General features: G+C 38.4%; 1 protein-coding gene across 1 annotated transcript in view; it reads right to left on the bottom strand.

Annotated features, from left to right (window-relative positions):
- PAWR (pro-apoptotic WT1 regulator) overlaps positions 1-23,085 on the bottom strand; it is an 82,279-nt gene that overhangs the window by 10,149 nt on the left and 49,045 nt on the right. Inside the window, exons 3-4 of the mRNA XM_027747809.2 lie at positions 9,128-9,162; positions 723-870 (exon numbers count right to left, since the gene is read on the bottom strand). Coding sequence (XP_027603610.1) covers positions 723-870; positions 9,128-9,162 — 183 coding nt within the window. The remainder of the gene's footprint in view (positions 1-722; positions 871-9,127; positions 9,163-23,085) is intronic.

Below are 23,085 nucleotides of genomic sequence, written 5' to 3'. Positions count from 1 at the left end.
GTTCCAACACTTATTCAAATTGTGTTTACTTAGTAACTGATCCATACAATTCAAGAATATTTGGCAAGGTACCCACAAAAAAATCTACTTCAGAGGAAGACAGAAAAGCTAGTAATAAATTACACAGGTGACATTATTTAGCAAAATACTGGTTTACATGAAAAACTCCACTTTAACATTATTACATTTTCCCAAAACTGTTTGTATGAAGTTAATCTGAAATAATGAAAACTGCTTTAAATATGTATTTTAAATGTTTAAAACTTTAACAACTGGATAGCAATAAATTTTATAATATTTTGATACATTAAAAAAATCCAAAACCATAAGTAGATCAGAAACAGGTTTGCTAATTTTCTGAACAGCCAGTGAGCCCCTTCTTCCCTCCCCCAAGATATTTGTTCTTTGTTGGTGTGTCATGAGGTACGAAAGAGAAATACACAGAGCACTGCTGGCTCTGTTATCTTTACCTCAACTACTTCTCACATACCAAATGAAAACTAAACATCCATGATTTGAAAGTTCACATTCTTCTCAGTCAGTCTGACTCTTTATACATTTTTATAGACATAACTATCTGTACTTCAAGCATTTAGCATTTATCAATGCTACTTCAAGCATTCACAGCATTTATCTATGTATTTTACTTGTAAATTTCCCCACAGACTTTTGAAAGTACTTTATTTCAGACCTATGCCATGGAGAGGTTAGTTGGCACTTACCCTTTCAAGTTCCTCAATCCTCTTTTCCAAAGTGTTACTTGGTAGAGAACTGCCAGAAGAATTTGCATCCCTGCTGTATCTGCTGTAAGTTGTCCTCTCTGTTCGGGAATATCTATTTGGAGCGTCATCTTCTGGTGCATTAGCTGTGCTATGAAAGTCAAAGAGCAGACACCTGTTTATACATTTAACTAAATGGAAATGATAGCAGTAACACAACTGCTTTCCAAAGCACTCAACAGGTCAGTCTAATAAACTGCAGAAAACGTGTGGCTGAGAATTCACTAAATTCGCTGCCTCAAAGATTCGAATACCTGGATAATGCAGCTCTCATCCACACGAGTAATCGACTTTAAACACATACTTATGCTTATCCTATCTTACTTTTAAAATTTCATGAACTGTGCACATTAAAAACCAAGCTAAATAATTTTATTTCAAGGAGTAAAGTTTTAAACCAAGCATCCATAAAGGGTGAAAAACAAGTACATGTCCTAAACGTAAGAAGAATATCAACTGACTTTTCAGGAACTATGGATTTGGCCTGTACTCCACTATGGTTGCTATATACAAAACCAGTGCTAATTTAAAAATATGTATAAGTAGTCAACCATTTTCACTCACAAAACTAACAGTTCTCTTCCCATAGCTATTTTCTTCCTAATCGTAATATTACTTACCTTCAACGCAGAACCTAATGAAAAATGAAGAACAACAGAACAGAGTGCCCTGGGAACAGGTAGAGATACTGATCTTTCCCTCTCCAATTCACTAAAACTATACTTCTTAGACTTTGAAAATAAACAGTCAAACTGCCAAAGACCAAAAAAAAAAACCAACCCAAAACCAAACAATCCCCTCTTCTATCTTCACCAGGGAACTCAAAAGCCACATAGAGATTGTCCTCAAAAGCCAGCTCTAGGTGTCCCTGATTGAGCAGAGGACTGGACATGGACAAGATTCCCCTCAGAGGTCCCTTCCAACTTCACTCAGCCTGTGATTCTGCAAAATCACACAGCTGAAGTATGTATACAATGGTTTTCTAGAGCACTTAGGAAAAGAATGAAAAGAACTACAAGCATCCCTATAACATTTCCTTTAAAACAGAGAAGAGTATATGATTAATGCATTCATTTAACAGTTTTGCATTTCATAACTTTAGAAAACCCCTGCTAACCACGTGCAGATTTAGATGGATATAGTGCAAATCAAAAGCAGGAGTATCTGGCAAAGGCATGTCTTTTCATGGATATAAATATTCTTTTGCTCTAGTACGTGTGAAGTTTCCAAGGCACACTGACACAATTGTAAGGAATTTTGTAGCTTAATGTTATTACCATATTTAGCACTGTTTATTCTTCATTCAGGAGATTTTTCAAAAAACGTTTCTAGGACCGGATATGCATGTTACAACACAACATAAGAGAAATATTTTAGCTTAACTCTATAAATTCTAGATTATTTAGCTTTCTAGAAGATGTGTAGTTGTATTCTGCTAATGTCTAAAGGATAGACCACACAAAAAAAAGGCTCAATTTTTCATCACTCAAAAATTGACCCTATTGTCAACATATTGGAGTACCTCAACTCAGCTCTAGCAAGTGATATTGGCAGAAGCTCCTACATGAAGATGAGAAGAAAGAATATCTAGACAGGAAGGGTTTCATTAATACAGAAAATGCCTTAATTTTTCAGTATTTTCCCTGAAATTCACACTCAGAAATTTCCTCGCCTATTCCACTGGGCAACAGACCCTACTGAACACATTCTTTTTCACTGTTAGCATGTACAAATGACATATCAGGAAGAATTCTAGGAAATGGGATTTAAAAATACATTTAAGGAGGCATCAGCCCATAATCTAATATATGGAATGTGACAGATAAAAATTTCATTATTTGTGCTGTTATAGCCAATGTCTAGTACACAGCAATGGAAAAAATGTACCATCCAGGACACAACAGGTGTATCTTTCACAAAGAATGGAATTTTAGTCTTCAGATATGTCACTTTATGAGCATTAAATGTGAAACAGTCATAAAATCATAGAATATGCTGCGTTGGAAGAAACCCATCAGGACTGCTGACTCCAACTTCTGGCCCTGGATAGGACACCCCAAGGATCACACCATGTGCCTTAGAGTGTTGTCAAAATGCTTCTTGAACTCTGTCAGGCTTGGTGCTGTGACCACTGCCCTGGGGAACCTGTTCCAGTGCCCAAACACCCTTGGGGTGAAAAACCTCTTTCTAATATCCAATCTAAACCTCCCCTGACTCAGCTTCAGGCCATTCCCTTGGGTCCTGTCACTGGTCACCACAGAGGAGAGATCAGTGCCTGTCCCTGCTCTTCCCCTCATGGGGGTGTTGAAGACCACAATGAGGTCTCCCCTCAGTCTCCTCTTCTCCAGGCTGAACAGACCAAGTGACCTCAGCCACTCCTCACACGGCTTCCCCTCAAGGCCCTTCACCATCCTCATGGCCCTCCTTTGGACACTCTCTTATAGCTTAATGTCTGTTTTATATTCTGGCACCCCAAACTGCCACAATATTCAAAGGCGAGGCCACACTAGGTCAGAGCAGAGTAGGACAATCCCCCTCCTTGACTGGCTGGTGATGCTTTGCCTGATGCCCCCCAGGACATGGTTGGCCCTTCTGGCTGCCAGGGCACTGCTGACTAGAATAACAGTATCACTGAACTTGGTGTCTCTCTACTAAGAGAAAATACCTATTAACCACCACCACCAAAGATGAGTCTATGGAATTATACCTGTAGGTTAGATACAGATATATAAATATATTTCTAAAAGGTTTCTCCTGGCTGTACTTAAATAAAAACCATATAGCAAAATCAATTCTCATTGCAGTTTGACTACTCTTACAGGGAAACAGAAATTCTGTTTTGGAAAAATGTTTCTAGTTATTTCCTTTACAGTAAAATCAGTTATTCACAGAGGCAGGTTTTAAAGCATTATTACAGAAAGGTGAAATAAATCTTGCTCCTTCCAATGCCTCTTTGATTCTCTCAATGTCTTCCTAAAGCACTGTCCAATTTGCCATTTCATCCAATTAAAATCACCCTGTCAAAATTGTATTTCAACCACAACAATGTTCAATTACTACAGGTTTATTTTCATTGCCAGAATCTTGTAACTACACTTGATTTGAAAACGTCTAATTACTCATGTCTTTGCAATCGAGTCAGTTGCTAACAGATTCTTTGGAAGAAACAGCAAAGGACAATTCTTTCTAAATAGGCCATCTTGGACTTTTGTTACTGCTTAAGCCAAATTTGTGGCTTTCAGAGTTGAGCTAAGGAAAAGAAGTCTTGTCTTCTCTAAAGCTGCATGTTCCTAGTCTGCTCCATTTTTCCCTTACTCTGGCCTTCAGGTGAGTGTGAAACCACTCAAGGAACTGATGCAGCAATCCAGCAGACAAGTAAAAGGAAGCCATCAACTTTCGGCCACATTGGCTTCTTGAAGTGGTACCTTGTCCAGCTGCATGAGCACTGGCAGTGAGAAGTTCAGTTAGTACAACTTAGACCATGAAAATCTTCTGCAGAAACAAAACCTAAGTCTTTAGCATTGATTCAAGAGGGGCTAGAAAAGTCAAGAAAAGCATCTTGAGTGACCCCTGTCTAAAATACACTGTTCGTATCTGCACAGTAGTGATTCTAATGTAACAAGCTAGATGAGACAATGCTTCCACAGCAAAATTCCCAAACACAGGAAGCAGGCAAGTCTGGGCATAGCTTTATGAAACAGTATTTTGCAGCTGTGTTTTTTCTGAATTAGTGAGACCAAGGTTAGTGTGATGGAATGTAAATTGTTATAGTTTAAGTCTTACAGTTACCTAAAAAACACCGAGCAAGATAATTTCAGCAGTGCTCAAACATTTCCTTCAGAGTCCCTTCGATTAGTGCTCTAAAGCACTGGGTTCTTCTCTTCTTATGGTCTCTACTTCCCCATTTATTTTTCAACTCTTGCATGAATGCTAAACTTGAATACAATGTAGTCTTCTGAAATTAGTGCTAAATGGTTCTAGCTCTAGGGATCCAGGTTAACATGCTGTACTATCCGAGAAGAAGGGAAAAAAATCCTCTCTGACATTTTGACTGGAAGCCATAAAAGCATACTATATTGTATCATTTCTGCTAATAAACAAACTTATAGAGGGAATACATCCCTGAACCACTAAGAGATTTTAATCTCTTTCTGTAAACTGATCCAGCTGATCTGTCTGATCCACGAACCATGCAAAAATCTTCTGAGTTATTTTAAATCCTGATCTGCAAGGTTTTTTTTACAATTTTTTAAAAAGAAACTAAACTGGTTCAAAAGCTAGTAGACAATCTTAAAAGTAAGCTGCTAAAACAAATTCTCTGTGCTTATAAAAATATTCCTTTGTCCACATACATATCTTGATTTACTGCTACTTGTAAACAAGCTTTTTGGTTCACAGAATGCAACAGAAACACAATTCATGTTTACATGTAGATTACACTCAAATATTTCAATAAACAGAATACACTTTGTCATTCTCCTGTTTGAGAAATCAGTGATAACACCAACTATACTGACAGCATCAGACCTAAATCAGAAAACCATTCTTACTAATGGCAATGTGCTTGGTGCTTTAAAATAACTCACAAAGCAAGGCAAAAACTGGTAGACCCAGTTTCAGGAACAGTAGTTTGGAATGGCCAAAATGAGGCATATCTCACTAAGAAAAGCTTAGAGAAAAATTAAAAAAAAGGAAGTTGATATGGGTCGTTACAACTGAAGTATAACTATACATTTTAACACGTGAAGCTCACAGTTAGGACACACAGCTCATCACAGCTCCCGTGCACATCCTGTGGCCTTCGTGTCAGCATGACCTTGCAGATTCTGGTCATCCTTTTAATAGATCTCACAGTATCACTCCAGATCACAACAAAACCATCACTTTCTTTTGAAAATATTTTACATGGTTAATCATGCAACTACAAAGGAACCCCTCCACAAAGTTTTAGGGTGTGTGAAAATTTCTGAAGTAAATTCAAAAGACAGACTACAATTATAGAGTAAGATCCTCATCACAAACTTTTATTTAAGTGCATGAGGAGACAAGTTCAGTTTGTCCACGTCAGCCAGAACAGAAGAATAACACACAGCAGCCAGCAGAATTCCTATGTAAACATGTCTTCCAGTCAATGGACACTCAGTGAAAAGGGTTTCCCAGCAATGTCATATAAATGTTCAACCATGGATTGCTGCATCCATATAAGGCAAAGTAGCCAGTGTGTCTGATTAAACAGGTAGTGTAAAATCTGTGCAATTCCTTGAGTCCTACAACATATCAAGAAAACAATGATTCTATGAGAACACACATCACAGAAACTTCTCTGCTCTTAAGTCTCTCTTCTGTTGTTAGGTACAGGAGGCTGGGTATCTCAATGTAGACACAGTCATAGAACTGTTGAGGTTGAAAAAAACCCTCTAGGATCATCAAGCCCAACTGTAAAAAATGAGAACAGCTATATGGAAAGGCAAAAGAAAGGTACTGGAAGCCAGGAATGGTATCAGTAACCCAGGACTGGAAGTCAGAAGAGGACAGAGACAAAACAGAAAAAAAACCCCCAAGTAATCAGAAAAATAACAAACAGAAGACTAGGACCTCAGTGATTAAATATAAGGATGTAAGAGAAAGGGGGAGAGAAGGGAAAGGGTATGTAACTAGCCTAGAAAATAGAAACCAGCAAAGTGAAGAAAAATGCTGAGATGAAGAAATGTCATGTTTGATGAGGAACAATAGGGGAAGAGGGAGAAGGTAAAAAATGAAGAAGTAGGAGTAGTAAAGATGGAAAAAAACAAGCTGAAAATTTCTGACAAATAATTCATTCTTTCTATGGGAAAGAGAGTCTACAACAGAACACAAAATTTTAGGAAAACATATTTCTATTGCTATCAAATGTCTATAAAGTCTACCAACAAACTCTCTCCCACAAAGTATTGACCACCTGCTGTCAGAGTAATGCAAGTAACAGTTTCAAATGGGATCTGAAAGGGTTGTCCCTATGTGAGAACGTGCTTTGCTCTCACAGTTTGCTTTGAAAACCTAAGGAAGTACACCCAAAACTGTTAAAAGCACATTAAGCTCATTTGAGCCTTGAAGCAGCTTCTGATCTCCATTCAGCCTTCACGCACCAATAGTCCAGTTGTAGGTGTAATCACAGAACGGCATTTTCTGTTTCCAAAGGACTTCTAACTGTATTTGGGACTTCAGTGGGGTCTGAGTGATTTGGATAAGAATTACTGGAGAGAAGGCTGCTTTCTCTAAGACCTTCACCTACTGCAGACGTTGGAAGTGGCAAATAAGCCCAAAACAACTCTGGTCCTGACTCCTTTGGCATTCACACCAGAAAGTGAAGCCACTGGGAGACACACTTTAAGTACCCTTAAGTGAAAAATTACTTCAGGGGAGGTAAAAATTTTCAAATATAGAGGAATTAAATAGATACTATAGACTCTAATCACAGCAGGCATTGTATGCCTCAGGAAGTACAATTAGAATAAAACCCACTGAGTATTTGTGAGCACTAGGCACTGTGCTGACAGTAGAAAATAATCCTTTGCTTTCAACATGAAGTTTAGAGACTGTGCAACGAGTAAGATAGGTGGCAACATACAAAAAATATTGAACAGTAGCTTGCAGCAAGTCAGATTCCTCCTGCATGTGACGCCAGTCCTGATGGGGAAAGTTGACAGTGACCTTACATCCCACATATAACTAAAGCTGACTGAGGGAAGACTGCACAACCAAGTCTTATTTAGCATTTTCTAGCATTGGTGCTTCCTATTTTTGCAATGCCAATCAGATGAATTAGCTTATTTTCAAATAAGCTACAAATGTGGTTGTGCAAACTTCTATTTATTACTCCCCCACGCACAACCAAGTTTTTGCAAGTGAGTGAGTATAGAGAGCATGTGAACAGAGATAAGGTTTATGAAAAGCCACAAAAGTATGACACACACCACTAAGTATTCAGCAGATACAAGAAGCAATAAAAGTCTGCATGGGAACCAAAAAGGAATTGAAGACTGAACTAAAACATGCTTGATTAATAAGAAATGAATCATGAAATTATACAGTTACTAAGGTTGTGACAATAAGTCCACCCATTCTGCAGTGACAAAGTGATTTAAAAAAAAACCCTACAACAATAAAAAGCATCACTCAACTAAGTTTACAAGAATCCAGTAATATAAATATAAAAAACAGCAGCACCATGCTAGGAAAGCTGAAGCATAACAGGATCAGTAATTATTTTTTACAGTGAGGGAGGTGAGACTAGAGAACAGGCTACCCAGAGAAGCTGTGGATGCTCCCTCCCTCTAATTGTTCAAGGTCATGATGGATGGGGCTGTGAGCAATCTAATTTAGTGGAAAGTGTCCCTGCCCATGGCAGGGAGGCTGGACTAGATGTTCTTCAAGGTCCATTCCAACCCAATCCATTCTACGATTCTATAGGTGAACAAATTTGAGGGTGGAAAATACACCAGTGATAAGTAGATAATTGGTAGGTGCTCTTTGCACTTTCTTCCACAGCCATGAGATATATATATATATATATATATATATATATATATATATACACATCTAAAAGATAGATAGATAGATAGATAGATAGATAGATAGATAGATAGATAGATAGATAGATAGATAGATATCTAAAAGAGAATGCATCCATGTATCAAATAAAAATACGTTTACAAAAATGTCTTGCTTCAGTTGACGTGTTTTAGACCCCGTGTTACCATAACATTTTCCTAATAGTTGTGATAGCTGTGTTGGTATTAATTCCTCATGGGAAAATATTTCACACACTGGTCAGGTGCATCAAAGGCCTCTGAAATATTTTTCTGACTAAAGAACTGGAGTAATGACCAGAGTCATTACTTTCTTGACTCAAAGACAAACAAATAACAAACAGGACATGCTACATGTGGGCAGCATCTGCTACAACTGAGACAGTTGTATGGACAGTAGTATGACAAAACCACAGAAATTTCTTTCAGTATAACTGTGGAGAACATTATTTACTTTTATTAAACTTCAGAATAGAGTGGTTCATGAACTAACTGTGAAAATACTGGCCCCTAGGCAATGTGCCAAGTTAGACATTTGCTTGGGAAAGTATTCTGTACTAGTAGGTCCCAGCAGAATACTAGCTGAATTTATTTGAAAATAGTAACATAATAGAGGGGTTTGGTTAAGTTTGCTGCACCTTTCAGGTCCTTACCCCAAAATCAAGCTATGTATCTACAGTAGCAGTACGATGATCTCTACTACAAACATCCATTTAATCAGCTTTATTTCTGGCAGAACTATACATGTAAAGAAATTTGCTGTGTACAATGATCTCATACCTTTTATACCTGCTTGAAACCATCCTGGAGGAATCCTAAAAGAAACAAAAAGGAAAAACTAATTAATATTTTTCTTATATTTATACTGCCAAAATACTTTACCACTCTGTAGAAAACTAAGTCTACAGTTAAGAGCAGTCCCATGCTGCCATACAACTCAGTTTTGCACTATTTTGCTGTCAAAGCGTAGACAATACCAGGATTATTGTCACCATGTTACTGCTTCTGAACACCACCTCAGAAGCCTTAAATGTCTGCCTCTGGTTAGTTACACCTGAAAACTGGATACATTTACTCCATCCCCCAGCACGCACAACAGCACACAACCTGCCACCAGCATGCCTTCACTACCACTAGCAGTATGGAAACACTTGTGCACTTTGATAGCTCTTCATCTACTTGTCTAAGAGAGCAAAAATGTTCCAATTTCTCAGCACCACTGTTGTCTTTCTGGATGGGAACAAAAACTGAAGCTGGCAAGTAGAAAAATTTAAACATGTTTCAACTGCTCAGATTTGACAGAGTAGAGTCCACAAATATATTTTAGGATGTTGTAAGAAGAAGAGGAACCAATTATTTTATTACTCATAAACCAAACGCCCTCCAGCAAATAATACGTAAAAAGTCTGGAAAGAATATTTAAGGAGTTAATGAACTGAACAACTGCCTTTACCAGAAAAAAATAAAGGTAAAATATGAAATTCTGTCTATCTAGGATACTAACTGCAGGCAAAGAAATAAATGAGTTCTCAAAACAAGATGCAAGAGAAATTCCATCCATTCTGAAAATTCTAGAAGACATTACACTGCCTTCATTGATTAGCACATCAGTGAGTCTGTAAGTAAATAAACGAGCTAAAAATTAGGATACAAAGAATGTTTATTATTTTACGACAGAAAATGAAATTGACCAAAATATTTGTATTACTAAAAAAAAACTTGACCTGAAAGTGCATTTTATTTTATATAGCATTTTCAACTTCTGCCATATGTGCTACATATTCCCTAATATAAACAGAAGAACAAAATTCAACAAAGGGAAGTCAGGGGAACTATTTAAAGAAACCCACAAAGTGGAGTAAAATTGCTATTTTAACACTGATAACCATTTTATCATTGTTGACAGCATCTGAAAAGTAGCAATTCACAGCTGTAAAACAGTCACCTAAATTCACCTTTAAAAGGGCAAGGATATATAATTTGAAATGGTACCGCCACTATTTTTCAAGTTTATTAAGGGTATGTTATGTTTGAAATGTCATTGGCATCAGGTAGAGGTTTCTGAGGACTGGAAGGAAGTAAATGTCGCTCCTTTCTTCAAGAAGGATCATCCAGGGAACTACAGCACAGTCCTTAGCTCAGTCCCTGAGTAGGTAATGGATCAAATCCTCAAGGACAAGAAGGTGAAATCAGCATGGATATATGGAGGGAAATCATGCTTGACTGACCTCATAGCCTTCTATGACAAGATGGCTTAGTGAATGAAAGAAGAGCACATAATGTTTATCTTGATTTTAGCAAAACTTTCAACACCTTCCCACATAACATAGTATAGGCAAACTGCTGGAATAAGGACCAGGTAAGTAGACTGTGAGATGCAATGAAAAGTGACTTGACTACTGGGCCCAAAGTATTATATACAGCAGCATTAATTCCAGCTGGATGACAGTCTTTGAAGGGGCCAATACTGTTTAACGACTTCATTAATGACCTGAATGATGGGACAAAGTACATTCCCAGCAAGTTTGCACACTACAAAGAACTTGGATGAGAGGTTAACAATATGTCAGGTGGCTCTGTCACCATGGAGAGAGACACTGATAGGCTAGACAATGGCCTTACAGAGATTCCATGAAGTTCAAAAAAAATGAAAATGCAAAGTCCAGGGGCTGGGGAGGAATAATCCCAAGCACGAGTACCTGCTGTGGACTGGTTGGAAAGCTGCTGTGCAGAAAAAGATCCTGGTGGACATCAAGTTGAACACAAGCCATCACTGTGTCCTTGCAGCAAAGAAGGCCAATGGCACCCTCAGGATGCACTGCCAGCATGTTGAGGAACAGCATCCAAAGGAGAGCAACAAAGATACAGAAGGGTCTACAAGGAAGCCACACGAGGAGCAAGTGAGGTCACTTGGCTTGTTCAGCCTGCAGGAGACTGACGGGAGACCTCTCTGCAGTCTTAAACATCCCCATGAGGGGAAGAAGAGGGATAAACACTGATCTCTTCTCTGTGGTGACCAGTGACAGGACCCAAGGGAATGGCCTGGAGTTGTGTCAGGGGAGGTTTAGGTTGGATATTAGAAAGAGGTTTTCACCCAGAGGATGGCTGAGTACTGGAAGAGGTTCCCCAGAGCAGCAGTCATAACACCAAGCCTGACAGCGTTCAACAGGTGTTTGGACAATGCTCTCAGGCTCATGCTGTGATCCTTGGGGTGTCCTGTGCAGGAACAGAATTTGGACTTGATGATTCTTGTGGATCCCTTCCAACTCAAGATATTCTATCATTACCCTCTTCTCTGCCCAAGTGAGACCACAGCTGGTGTGCTTCGGCCAGTTCTGGGCTTCTCAGTATGAGAAAGATATACTGGAGAGACTCCAGCAAAGGGCCACACACATGATTAAAGGTTTGGAGCATCTGACACACGCGGAAAAGCTGAAAGTGCTGGAAATGTCCAGCCTGGAGAAGAGAATGCTCAAGAGGTATCTTGCCAATTTGTATAAATACCTCATTGGGTAAGATATCAAGACATTTCTATCCTTGGAGATAATATAAAAACCCATCTACAGTCCTGAGCCATTTCCTATAATTGATCCTGTTTTGTCTGCAGGGCTTGGACTAGAGACTTCCCAAGATCCCTTACAGCGTTAATGATTTCTAGCTTTACGACAGTCAGCAATGACTGTCAAGGTGATTTGACTCTGATGTATGTGAAGAGATTCAAATTGTTCCATCTAATACATTAATCTAATATATTCACTGTATATGAAACTGAAATGCCACATCAGTAGTATCAGACACAGGTCTTGGTGATGATGGTCTCAGAAACATCTCGGCTGTCCCATTAGCCATAGACAAATGGTTCAATTCCCTTTCTAAGCTTGGATGGAGGGAGTTACAGAGATTACTGGGTCAAAATTTTGCCTGTCTGCAGAAACAATAAAGTAGGAACTCTGGGCTCTAAGCTTCCTCAGTTCTTATTTTTTTCACAACTTTTCCAAGAAAATGCTGAAGTCATAGACATTACAGCTATGCTTCTTAGTGAACATAAGCCTCTGTTAACAGTGAAAGGCAGAAATTGCATGTGACACTGGAGTCCAATGAAGCACACATACCCTTGTACGAAGAAATCTTTGGATCTCGGATGCTTGTTTTGTACTCTAGACGCTAAAGGGATGGAATGAAGGCACCATATAACCCCAAATTTGCTAAGACTTTTTCATACAAATTTGCAAATATAAGCTGTAAAGAAATTTATACACATAGACTTGTACATTTAACTCAATGGGACACTTAAAAGTTAGGCAGTACTATTCAAAAAAGCCAGTTCTTCAGAAAAAGCTGGTAAAGCAAACAAATGCTTAGAGACAAAGTGCATGGAAAATACACTCATTTGCTACAAATTACAGCTGTTAAAACAAAAAACCCCAAACCTTTAACCAATTAACTAGCCCTTTGTAACAGATGTTTCTACAACAAGTATTAATGGGTTTTATTTTTGTAGCTAAAACTAACTACGAGCAACAGTTAACAATGCACATCTGATGTATAAAAAATAAATTCTTCTGACCAACAAATTAATACTGCAGATTTGGTAAATTATTACTTTTATCACTTTGAAATCTCTAACGTAAATGCAAACTAATCATTCTTTCAGGTGATGATGCAAGCACTAGGAAAATATTTCTCTGTTCTCACCTTATGAAATTTATTTTGTGTGCCTTATTTGTCTGAAAGCTGCTGGTAACATGAATATATGTAGTTACACTGTAAACAGCATTATGTGTCTATTAATCAAAAATAATCTAAGCTTTCAAACTACGCAAAAGATCTTAAAATGAGACAAACATCTATAATTTAAGCTCTTGTCTTCATCACCACTTTTGCAGAAGTGAAGGTTGGCAAAAAGTGAAGAACGGGAAGGAGAAAGGAAGGACATCCTTGTTCTGCAAAGAATTAATCTAAAAGCAGATGATTAGTCTTGTATATAAATATTAATTTTCAAATCTTGTTTATATTCTTTAGTATTTTTTAACTCTGTCTTTTAACCCATGTTTAAAATACCTAGTCATTACTACAGAAATGAATGATTTGTCATGAGAAATGACGAGATCAGTTTATTTGACTTCCCTGTAAAACAGAATTCTTTTAACTGTCTGTGGAAATCCTGAACGAAAAAACAATCAATAAAGAAGTAATCCACAACAATTATGCTAATGGTTCCTTTCATACTGGTGAAAAAATATTGCTGCCAAAGACATCTACTAACATTAGTTCTTTGTCTAAGGTTGAAACCGAACACTCATTTCAATGCAGTATTCTGAACACAGCTTTAAAATTATTTTTACTTCTTGCACATATCTCAGGCAGCTTGCATTACCTTTTAACAGTATATATTTTGCTAGTCATTTAATTATTATGTTAAAAAACACTGCAGACTGACATACATCAGCAGTGTGCCAGAAAAATGGTCATGCTACCTTTCTGTCTAGTGTACAAAAGTGATTGTGCGGACCAGTATTAACACAGGTGTGATCTGTGTGAAAATAACCAAGGAAAAAGCAAAGATTTGTCTCATTCCGCATGAGCTCCTTCATGTGATTCACTGAAAAGACTAACACAAAGACACAAGTACCTGTTGCACAAGAGAATGTGTAAGGGCAGGAAATGCAGCTGAGACCATTTCAACTAATGCAACTGTTTACCGCCAATTAAATTTATGTCAAACTAGGATGCAAGGAACTTGGCTAATTCCCCTCTTCGGCCCTGGCTCATCTTGGTATTTCATCTGGTCAACACAGAGATTAAATAAACAAGCTGGTCATTGGGCTTTAAATAAATAGTTGTCTGTGTTTACAAGTGTCTGACAAAGATTTCCAGATGTTAAACCACCCTACCATTACTAATTTGCTAGTTAAAATGCACTAACAAACATTGTTTTTAAACAACTACAAGCTCTGGAGTCAGCTGGACTATGAAAATGATTCAGTGGAATCCCCTGAAACACTACTTAGAAGTTTTGTAAACAATTAAAGCAAACACCTTGGATCAAAGGCTGGTACGGCACACTGGTATATATACTGGCATGTAGAATATGTGCACTGTTTTGAAATTTGACCATAAATCACTGCAAAATATGACTACATAATGATATTCCTGCAACATGCAAGGTTAAATTTTTACTGAAATTAGGCCATCAAAACAATTTTTTTTCATATGTAACTCAAATATAGGCTTCCTACAAAGTTTCCTATATGTTCTTCAAGATGTGAGCAAATACAACTGCACTACATGGAGGAAGGAGGGTCTGGTTACTAGGGTTTCTTGCCTTTTTACATATCAAGGAACATGTAGATTCTATTCACATCCAGCAAATCAAGTTAATTCCAATTCCTTCATAAGTCACATCTTGATTAACTACAGCTACTTCTCACATTCAGTGCACCTTTGTTTTGAGATTTGTTTGGAAATGGCAATTGCATATCTTCTGCAACGCAGACGAAATTTCATTCAGATATAAAAGTGAAATAACATCTGAACGCTTAACAACTGAACTAACTGCAGGTGTGAAAATCAGCAGAGAGATGAAATACCTTTCTTCTCCCTCACATCAAAATTCCCCAAAAGCAAATGTCTCTTGGGAGTCAGTTTATCTTCCATTCCTGAATCATAGAATATGCTGAGTTGGAAGGGACCCAAGAGGATCCTGGCCCTGCACAGGACACCCCAAGAATCACACCATGTGCCTGAGAGTATTGTCGAAACGCTTCTTGAACTCTATCAGGTTTGGTGCTGCGACCACTGCCCTGGGGAGTCCATTCCAGTGCCCAACCACCCTCTGGGTGAAAAACATTCTCCTAATATGAAACCTAAACCTCCCCTGACTCAGCTTCATGCTGTCTCCTCGGGTCATGTCACTGGTCACAAGAATGAAGAGATCAGTACCTGTCCCTCCATTTCCCCCAGTGAGGATGCTGTAGACTGTGATTAGGTCTTCCTTTAGTCTTCTCTCCTCCAGGCTGAACAGACCAAGTGACCTCAGCCACTCCTCATACGGTTTCCCTTCAAGGCCCTTCACCATCTTCGTTGCCCTCCTTTGGACACTCTCCAATAGCTTAATACCTTTCTTACATTGCGGTGCCCAAAACTGCCATGATATTCAAGGTGAGGCCACCCCAGTGCAGAGCAGAGTGGGCCAATCCCCTCCCTTGACCGCTGGCAATGCTTTGCCTGATGCCCCCCAGGACACGGTTGGCCCTCCTGGCTGTCAGGGCACTGCTGACTCAGATTCAACTTGCTGTTAACCAAGACCCCCAGGTCCCCTTCCATGGCACTCATTCTCCAGTCTGTATGAACATCCAGGGTTGCCCCATCCCAGGAGAAAAATCCGGCACTTTCCCTTGTTGAACTTCACATGATTGGTGATTGCCCAGTGCTCTAATTTGGTCGAGGTCTCTCTGCCCTTGAGGGAGGTGACAGGTCCTCCCACTTTAGTGTTGTCCCTTCGAAAATTTCTAGAGATGTTTTTCATGGAATGCAACACAAATTCAACTTTGAACAAAAATGCTTTCACCACAGGGGAGAGGAAAAAAAATCTCCACTTGTTATTTCCACAGAAACCATTCCTTCCAGAAGCCCTCAAAAGTGCTTTCAATAAGTTTCAAGCAGCAATTCCGTCACTCAACTACTTGCACCTCTTGTAGCTATGCACTTTCTAGATCTCTTCTTGAATAGAATACTTGTACATACAAAACCACCCCAGGCTCCTTCCCCTCCTCTTATTCTCCTAGCTGCCAAGGTTTTACATCTATTTCAAAGGTTCATTATATTTTGGTTTTTTCCTGGTGCGGATTTCCTAGGGATGACCTTAAACACTCTTTACTCACCCAATAAATCTCTTTTATAACCAGACATTCTAAAAATGAGCTTTTATTTCTAAAACTGTTAAGAAAGCATGAAGTTATCACCACCTATTAATCAGTTACAAAATAAACTGAAACAGGAACCTGGTAAGATTAAACAAAACCAGAAGCTTTTAAATAGCTTTGCAACATTTTTCATATTTTGATCTTCCTTTGACTTGTACTCTTGGCAAGCTGGAACAACCACATATTAAAAGAGCCTTGTTTAATTTACATCCACCTGATCTTTTTTAAATATGCCATAACAAGTAAGACGTAACAGAAGAGAACTTTAAGCAGGGAAGAGGCATTCCTGTATTCTGGATATTAAAATTCAATTGCCAGAACTACTTTCATATTCTGGAACTCAGATATGTAATTTCAGATCAGCGATACAGAACAACATCTTTCATGTGAAAGTGTACACAAGCAAGACTTAAAAAAAAGAGCTACTGGAAAAAAGGAAGATACGGTTTCTTTACCCATACTAAAACAAGGAAATTTAAGGTTAATATAACTTCTGTTCCCATATTTCTGAAATACGGGGTGATTGAATCAGGCAGGCATTTGTAACAATGTAAGGGCAATGGCATTACAGTCTATACAAGGATGAAGATTTCTTTAGGAAGGAAGCTGTCAGCAAAAAATATAAACTCAGTAAGTAAATTAATCTGTTAGAGCATCTGACATGACAGAGACAACAAAAGAGACACCAAATGAAAGAGCCATCTTTAAAGAGGAGAAATCTCTCTCTCCACACATAGAGTAACTTAAAAATAAATTAGGACAGTGCCACAAGTGACCAGTTCCCTATTTCCCAGGCCCTTCCACTGCAGCCCATACGAAATCCATGCATCTCAAACAGGTTCCAGTCAGTCTCTTCTAGCTCATGACTATGCAGCCCTTTGGGAAGAAAAGCTATCTCATTTCTTTTTTCAAACAGGAAATCTAAAAACATGTAATTCTCTGGGATTTGTGTGTGCTTCTGGACTGTGGATGAATGACATCCTAGGTGAAAACACTGCAGTTCTCTTTATCTGACAGAGCAGAGCCTCAATGAAGCACTGTAAATCCAACGTGCACAGAGTCTCTTCATAGAAAAATAATACAACCATCAATCAGAAAAAGGAGGGGCGACAAAGGAAAATAATTAGGCTGTAGCTTCAATTGTGCATTCCCGTTGGTTTTGCTTTTCTAGAAATCAGAGCAATGAAGACAACCATGCAAAGAATGCCTCTTCCCAAAATCAACCTGGATCCAAGGGTACCTATAAGGTCTGGCTCAGCAACAGCCTCATCCAGCTGCTGCAGAATGATTTAAATGTTCTTACTCAGAGCCTGCCTGGGCACCACACCAAGCAGGCACTGGCACACCCCATCTGAGCCCAGCCGGGCAGGAAGCACAGTGTGAAGGCACTTGAGTGCCATAGAGAAGAGCGAGCCAGGCTGCAGCATGGGCAGCAACATCAAGTCTGATGCAAAGTTTACATTCTATCCTGACCTCCTGAAATATATTTGCACCATGTTTCCAAAAGTATTCTGTAGTGCACACATTATCTGTCACTAATTACTTCACAGGATGAAAGCCAGCTATACCAACTATTTATTACCTGTCACGTTGTGAAGAAAAATGTCAAATATATTGGTACATCAATTATTAAACTGCGGCACAAATTAAGGTCAGACTTATTTAATATAATGGCAGTATAATTTAAAAATTTTAACATAAGGGGTTTTATCTGCTCTTACATAATTCCATAGTTGCAAAGGTATGAATGTTTTCTATAAAGAAAAAAATCAGACTACGTAAGTTCATGGTGGTTCTTTGCCTAAAAACTACTATGAGTTAAATCTAATGTCTTACATTTTGGGTTACTTCTTGGTCAATATGGTTTACAAACCTATCTATATTTTGACATAAACAAATGGAAGACTTCAAAGTTTATTAGTTTTTATAGTTTACCAGTATCTTTTAATCAGCTTTAAAATAGATGTCAATAACACAGAATCACAGAACTATTATAAGGCTGGAAGGGACATTATATTTACATTACATGTATTACAGACTTACGTACTTTCGTATAAGTATTTTTATATAATATCTTCTCCTGTTAAATTGTAGCATGTTATTTTATGTTGATTGATAAACACAGACATATGATTTAAGTAAGACTATAGTATGTTTACAATGTCCCAGAGATTTCAAAATTATTACCTATAACTTGTAAAGAAATATAAACCACATTATTACTTACAGATGAAAAAAAAGGAAACAAGAACATGGGAGAAAATAAAAGAAATGGTGAAAATATTATTTCCAGATAGTTATCAGCTTGTGTAGTGAGCTAAATCCCAAAGGGGGAGGGGGGGAGAGGAAACAACAAAAAAATTAAAGAAAACCAGATTGGATAAATGTATTTCAGTCAGGAAAAAGTTCAGTGTCCTTGATTCAGTCCACTTATTTAAGTGAACCTTATTTTTTACAGCCTCATCTATTACCTTCAATTCATATGTAATTAATAGGACTTCAAACAAGAACTAACAGACGTGCTAAAATGCCTGGGTGCAAGTGATACATATCATTCCTGCGAAGCCAAGGGAGTTATGATTCATCTGCCTGTTTAGATAGAGCCAGGAGGCCACTGGGAAACACTGCAAGAACACCTAGGGAATCAAATCAGACTTCTAAGAGGAAGGTAAGTATCCTCAATTCCTACCTACGAAGAAATCTATTAAGGACATAAGGTGAGAGAAAATAATTAAAGAAACACTTGCAGGTAGCACAAGCAACTCCCAGGCAAGTCAAGCATCATCCAGAAGAAAGCAACTCCCAAAAATAAGGAAAACAGAAACACTCACTAAAATATATGAACAGAGTTTTTCCTTTACTTGTTATTTTCCATTTCTATATCCAAGCAATATTTAATACCAAAGAGTCAGAAAAACAGTTCAGGACAAACAACTGGGCACTCAGAGCAAAAGCTGTGAAGGAATTGATTAGATCAGGCTGACAAAACCTGACTTAGATGACTCACAGAAAAAGCAGAGCTGGAAAAATTATCAGGAAGACAATGATTATAACCAACATATATATGACCTTCGTGGATCAGTGTTCAATAGTCATAAACCGAAAATGTAGGCTTCCTAAAACTCACAGAGAAGAAACACAACTTGGAAATTCTTGTACAGAGGTCCCAATATGTCAGTCGGTCATAAAAAAACAGAGAATCAATATGTTACCAGAAACCTATGGAACACCTCCAATACATAAGCAAACAGCACAGGATCTAAAACACACAACTTGATGCTGAAACGAAGGTATTTTAAAAGAAGAGAGAAATCAGGTGGACCTAAACCTTTATGGTTCAGAGAAATTGAGTTGTGTCAGTTCTTAAGGGTCTTTTCCAACCTAAATGATTCTATGATTCTAGGATCTCAAGTCACAGAAGAGCTAAGTCCCAATATGAAACCCACAGCAGAGATGATGACAGTGAAAACACAATAGAATTTGCAGAAGTAATTTATAGTGTAAATATAAAATCCTGCATGGAGCTATATACATAGCTTCTTCACAAAACACTACTCTGTTTCCAGGCATACAAACAAAATACAATTTCCCAAAATTCTTTTAAATGACATTTGTCTAACATTTTATAGAGCATTATAACTTTTTCAATCTCATTTTAGAGTGCCAATTTGCTTGTTGACTTGTCGATACAGTGCTTTGCACGCCATGTACTAGAAACACAACCAGTGATTAAAACCAGCTTCTTCAGTGGAACCAGTTTAAAACAACCAACCATCCTGCCTACGGCTACTAGGTGCTGGTTCTCAGAAAAGAAAAGAGAGATTCTTGACAGTGAGTTTACCAGCAAAATGGACTTGATAGCTCCTACTAACAAAACAGTAAATGGAGGCAGAGAAGTCATAGGCTATTCCATGGTTCCGAAGCCAAGTGACACAGAGTCACCACATCCATACTCCAAAGCCCTTGATGATGGGTCTCTTCCATGTCCCATGTGGTGTACCTAAGAAATAATAATCTGTAGGTTCCCCTCAGTCAGAAGTATCTGAAATAACACAAAGGCTGAACCAAAGCAGTGTTTTCAGAGCGTGAAGCCTAGGTTTGCGTTGCATGCCCCGGTGTGTTAATTGAGGGTATGCAGTTGTTTTTGAGCTAGCAAAGCCTAATAAGGTCCTTGTAGCACTAACCAGGCAGCCAAAACTGGTGTTGTGATGTTCATACTACATGTGAGGACTGGTTCCTAGCACACTATTCCTCAGACAGTCCCCAGGGTACGATATAGGAAAGCACTAGGTAGCATGAACAAAAACCATGCCAAAAAACGTTGCTAATAATTAAACCACAGGCTCTATCAGCAGCGCAGCAGTTGAGCTCACACCCAGGTCTTGCACTTTTTAACAGTATAAACATAGTCAGACTGTCTCCACCAAACAACTCTGAATTACAGATTCCTCCTCCCTCCCGAGCCAGCAGAATAATTACACCAGACTACAAGGATGTAGAGACAGACTCCCCCACCCCTGCCATCCTCATACCATTATGGAACTGGAGTATGTAGCTTCCAAATGCACAAGCACATCTGAGCAACTACTGCTACGACATTCTCTAACTTGGTATTAATAATATGAATGTATGATCCATGTTATAAAATCACTACGTGTATTTGTGCAGAGCTGTATACATTACTGAGCAAGTTGCCTCCCCTCTCCACCTTGCACAACGACACTCAGCAGCAGGAATCCCCTTGGTCCACGTTGAAGTGTCCTCCCTCTCTGTACACATCGAGCAGGTACTCATAACTTTTATACAGGCTTCAGAATTGTTCCTGGCATGAAAGCAGGAGAATACCAGAAAAGTGCAGGACTCAGCAGTACTACCATACCTTACAGAAGCTTTTGGTATCAGTCAGGCTGGATCATCTATTTGTTCAAGTACGTATGTCAGGAAGACCTTCCTTTTTCAATACATTTGTACGTGCCCTAGGCACAAATACTCTTCCTCTCAAAGAAATCTCAACTATAGTGTACCATTCTCCTTCCAGGATTGCTTTTTCCACACACAAATAAATTTAAGACTGAGAGGAGATACCCACTGTAACCCAGTTGAGTTAAGTGATGCCAGTCCAAAACCAGAAAACATGTGGGAAATAAAATAAATTTCTTAGGCTCCTTTAGACTGCTCAAAACATTAGCTGGGAATTTGGGAAACTGCTTCCTATTCCTTACAGTTGTATAAAGGCTCCAAACCAGTGTAACAACAGCTAATGCACCAGCTTATGCAATTCTGGAGCACAGGTTCATGAACTCCACAGTGAAAGAAACAAACAAGGTAACAAGAAAACAAACTTACGTCCATACAGGCTGAGTGGATAGCAGCAAGATATCTAGACAAGAAAAAATTATAATAAAAGTAAACAAAGCCCCCTAGAAATTAAATCTTAGTTGAAGGATCACAACCAAACTTGAGAGAAACTGCAAGGAAGAAATCATAACTTCCACGCTTTGCTTCACACTTGCTCTGCACAAGGATTTAGAAAGTACCTGAAGAGCAGGTTGTGCTGAAAACCCTGCAGTTCCTAGGCACAACTGTGAATTTAAAATTGGAACAAGACACCTTTACATTGCCTTGCCTTCACAGAGAGAGGCTTGATTCAGTTTTAGTTTTCATGTAGGTCCTGTGATGAATAGCTGTGCACATGAATAGGCACACAAAACCAAATATTCAATTTTAAGAGATTTCATGAATACACAACTATATTTACTGGAAGTAAATGCATTCTTGAAACAAAATTTTAAGCTTAAACCACTTGTCCACTAAATTAAACTTTACTGAATACAAAAGTTAAAAATGTTAGTAATTTTGCATTTCTTTCTAAGAAAAGCAAAGTTTGCTTGAAAATTTATGCTGACAATGATCAAGCACTGAACACAAATAATGTCCTCCACAAACAAATGGAACGATTTTTTTTTTTGATCAGTTGTTATGAAGACAGATCTTGATACTCATGTATCAGTATTTTCCTCCAAGAGCAGAAGTCAGGCAAAGCAAAGTAGGGACACTGAAGCCGCATCCTCAAGGCTACACATCGCTGCCCAAGCAACTGTATGTGGCTTGTAGGCAATTTGCAGCCCCCTGCCTTCCCTTTGCTCTCACACTGATAACTGCTAGCCCTCAGCTTCCTGATTTCTTAGGGGCAAAGGGACTGTGATTTCACTTGTAAGCACTTTCCAAAAGCAGCAGTGTTGGATAGTGCACACACAATACAGATGAATTGGATTTGCTGAGCATGTGCAGATCCTTTGGGAAAGTAAAACCCACTGAAAATGCATGGATCAGCAGCTCTACACCATGGGCATACATTTACTAAATTTGCTCACGTAAGAGAAGAGGAGGATGATTTTGGCAGAGAAACCTATGCTGCTACATCGTCTCATTACATAGCCCATTCTGATGAGAAATCCAGGCTCCACTGTTCTAAAACTTACGTTCGATTAAAAACACACATACATACATACCATGTAACTAAAAACTAGCAACCTCGATTTTTCAAAACACATAATTCCCTCCACTTAAAGCCTCCAGTTATACCAGACAAGACCACCATGCAACAGAACTCAACTTACCTCGCAGATTAATTAAAAAGTTACTACATGGAGTGGGTTTTTTTCCCAACCTTCAACAATATATACAAAAAGCATTTAAGGAAAATTAAGACTTCAAAGTCAACCGATTCAGAACAGAATGTTGTTGACTTATGCAACTTGCATTAAAACTCATAATACTGCCCTTCCTGACATCACCTCAAAATGTATTTTT

The sequence above is a fragment of the Pipra filicauda genome, unplaced genomic scaffold, assembly GCF_003945595.2.
Source record: "Pipra filicauda isolate LSUMZ 115617 unplaced genomic scaffold, ASM394559v2 scaffold4_size7858003_pilon, whole genome shotgun sequence".
Classification (NCBI taxonomy): domain Eukaryota; kingdom Metazoa; phylum Chordata; class Aves; order Passeriformes; family Pipridae; genus Pipra; species Pipra filicauda.
The sequence above is the reverse complement of the archived record's forward strand: the minus strand, read 5'-3'. Positions and strand labels throughout refer to the sequence as shown.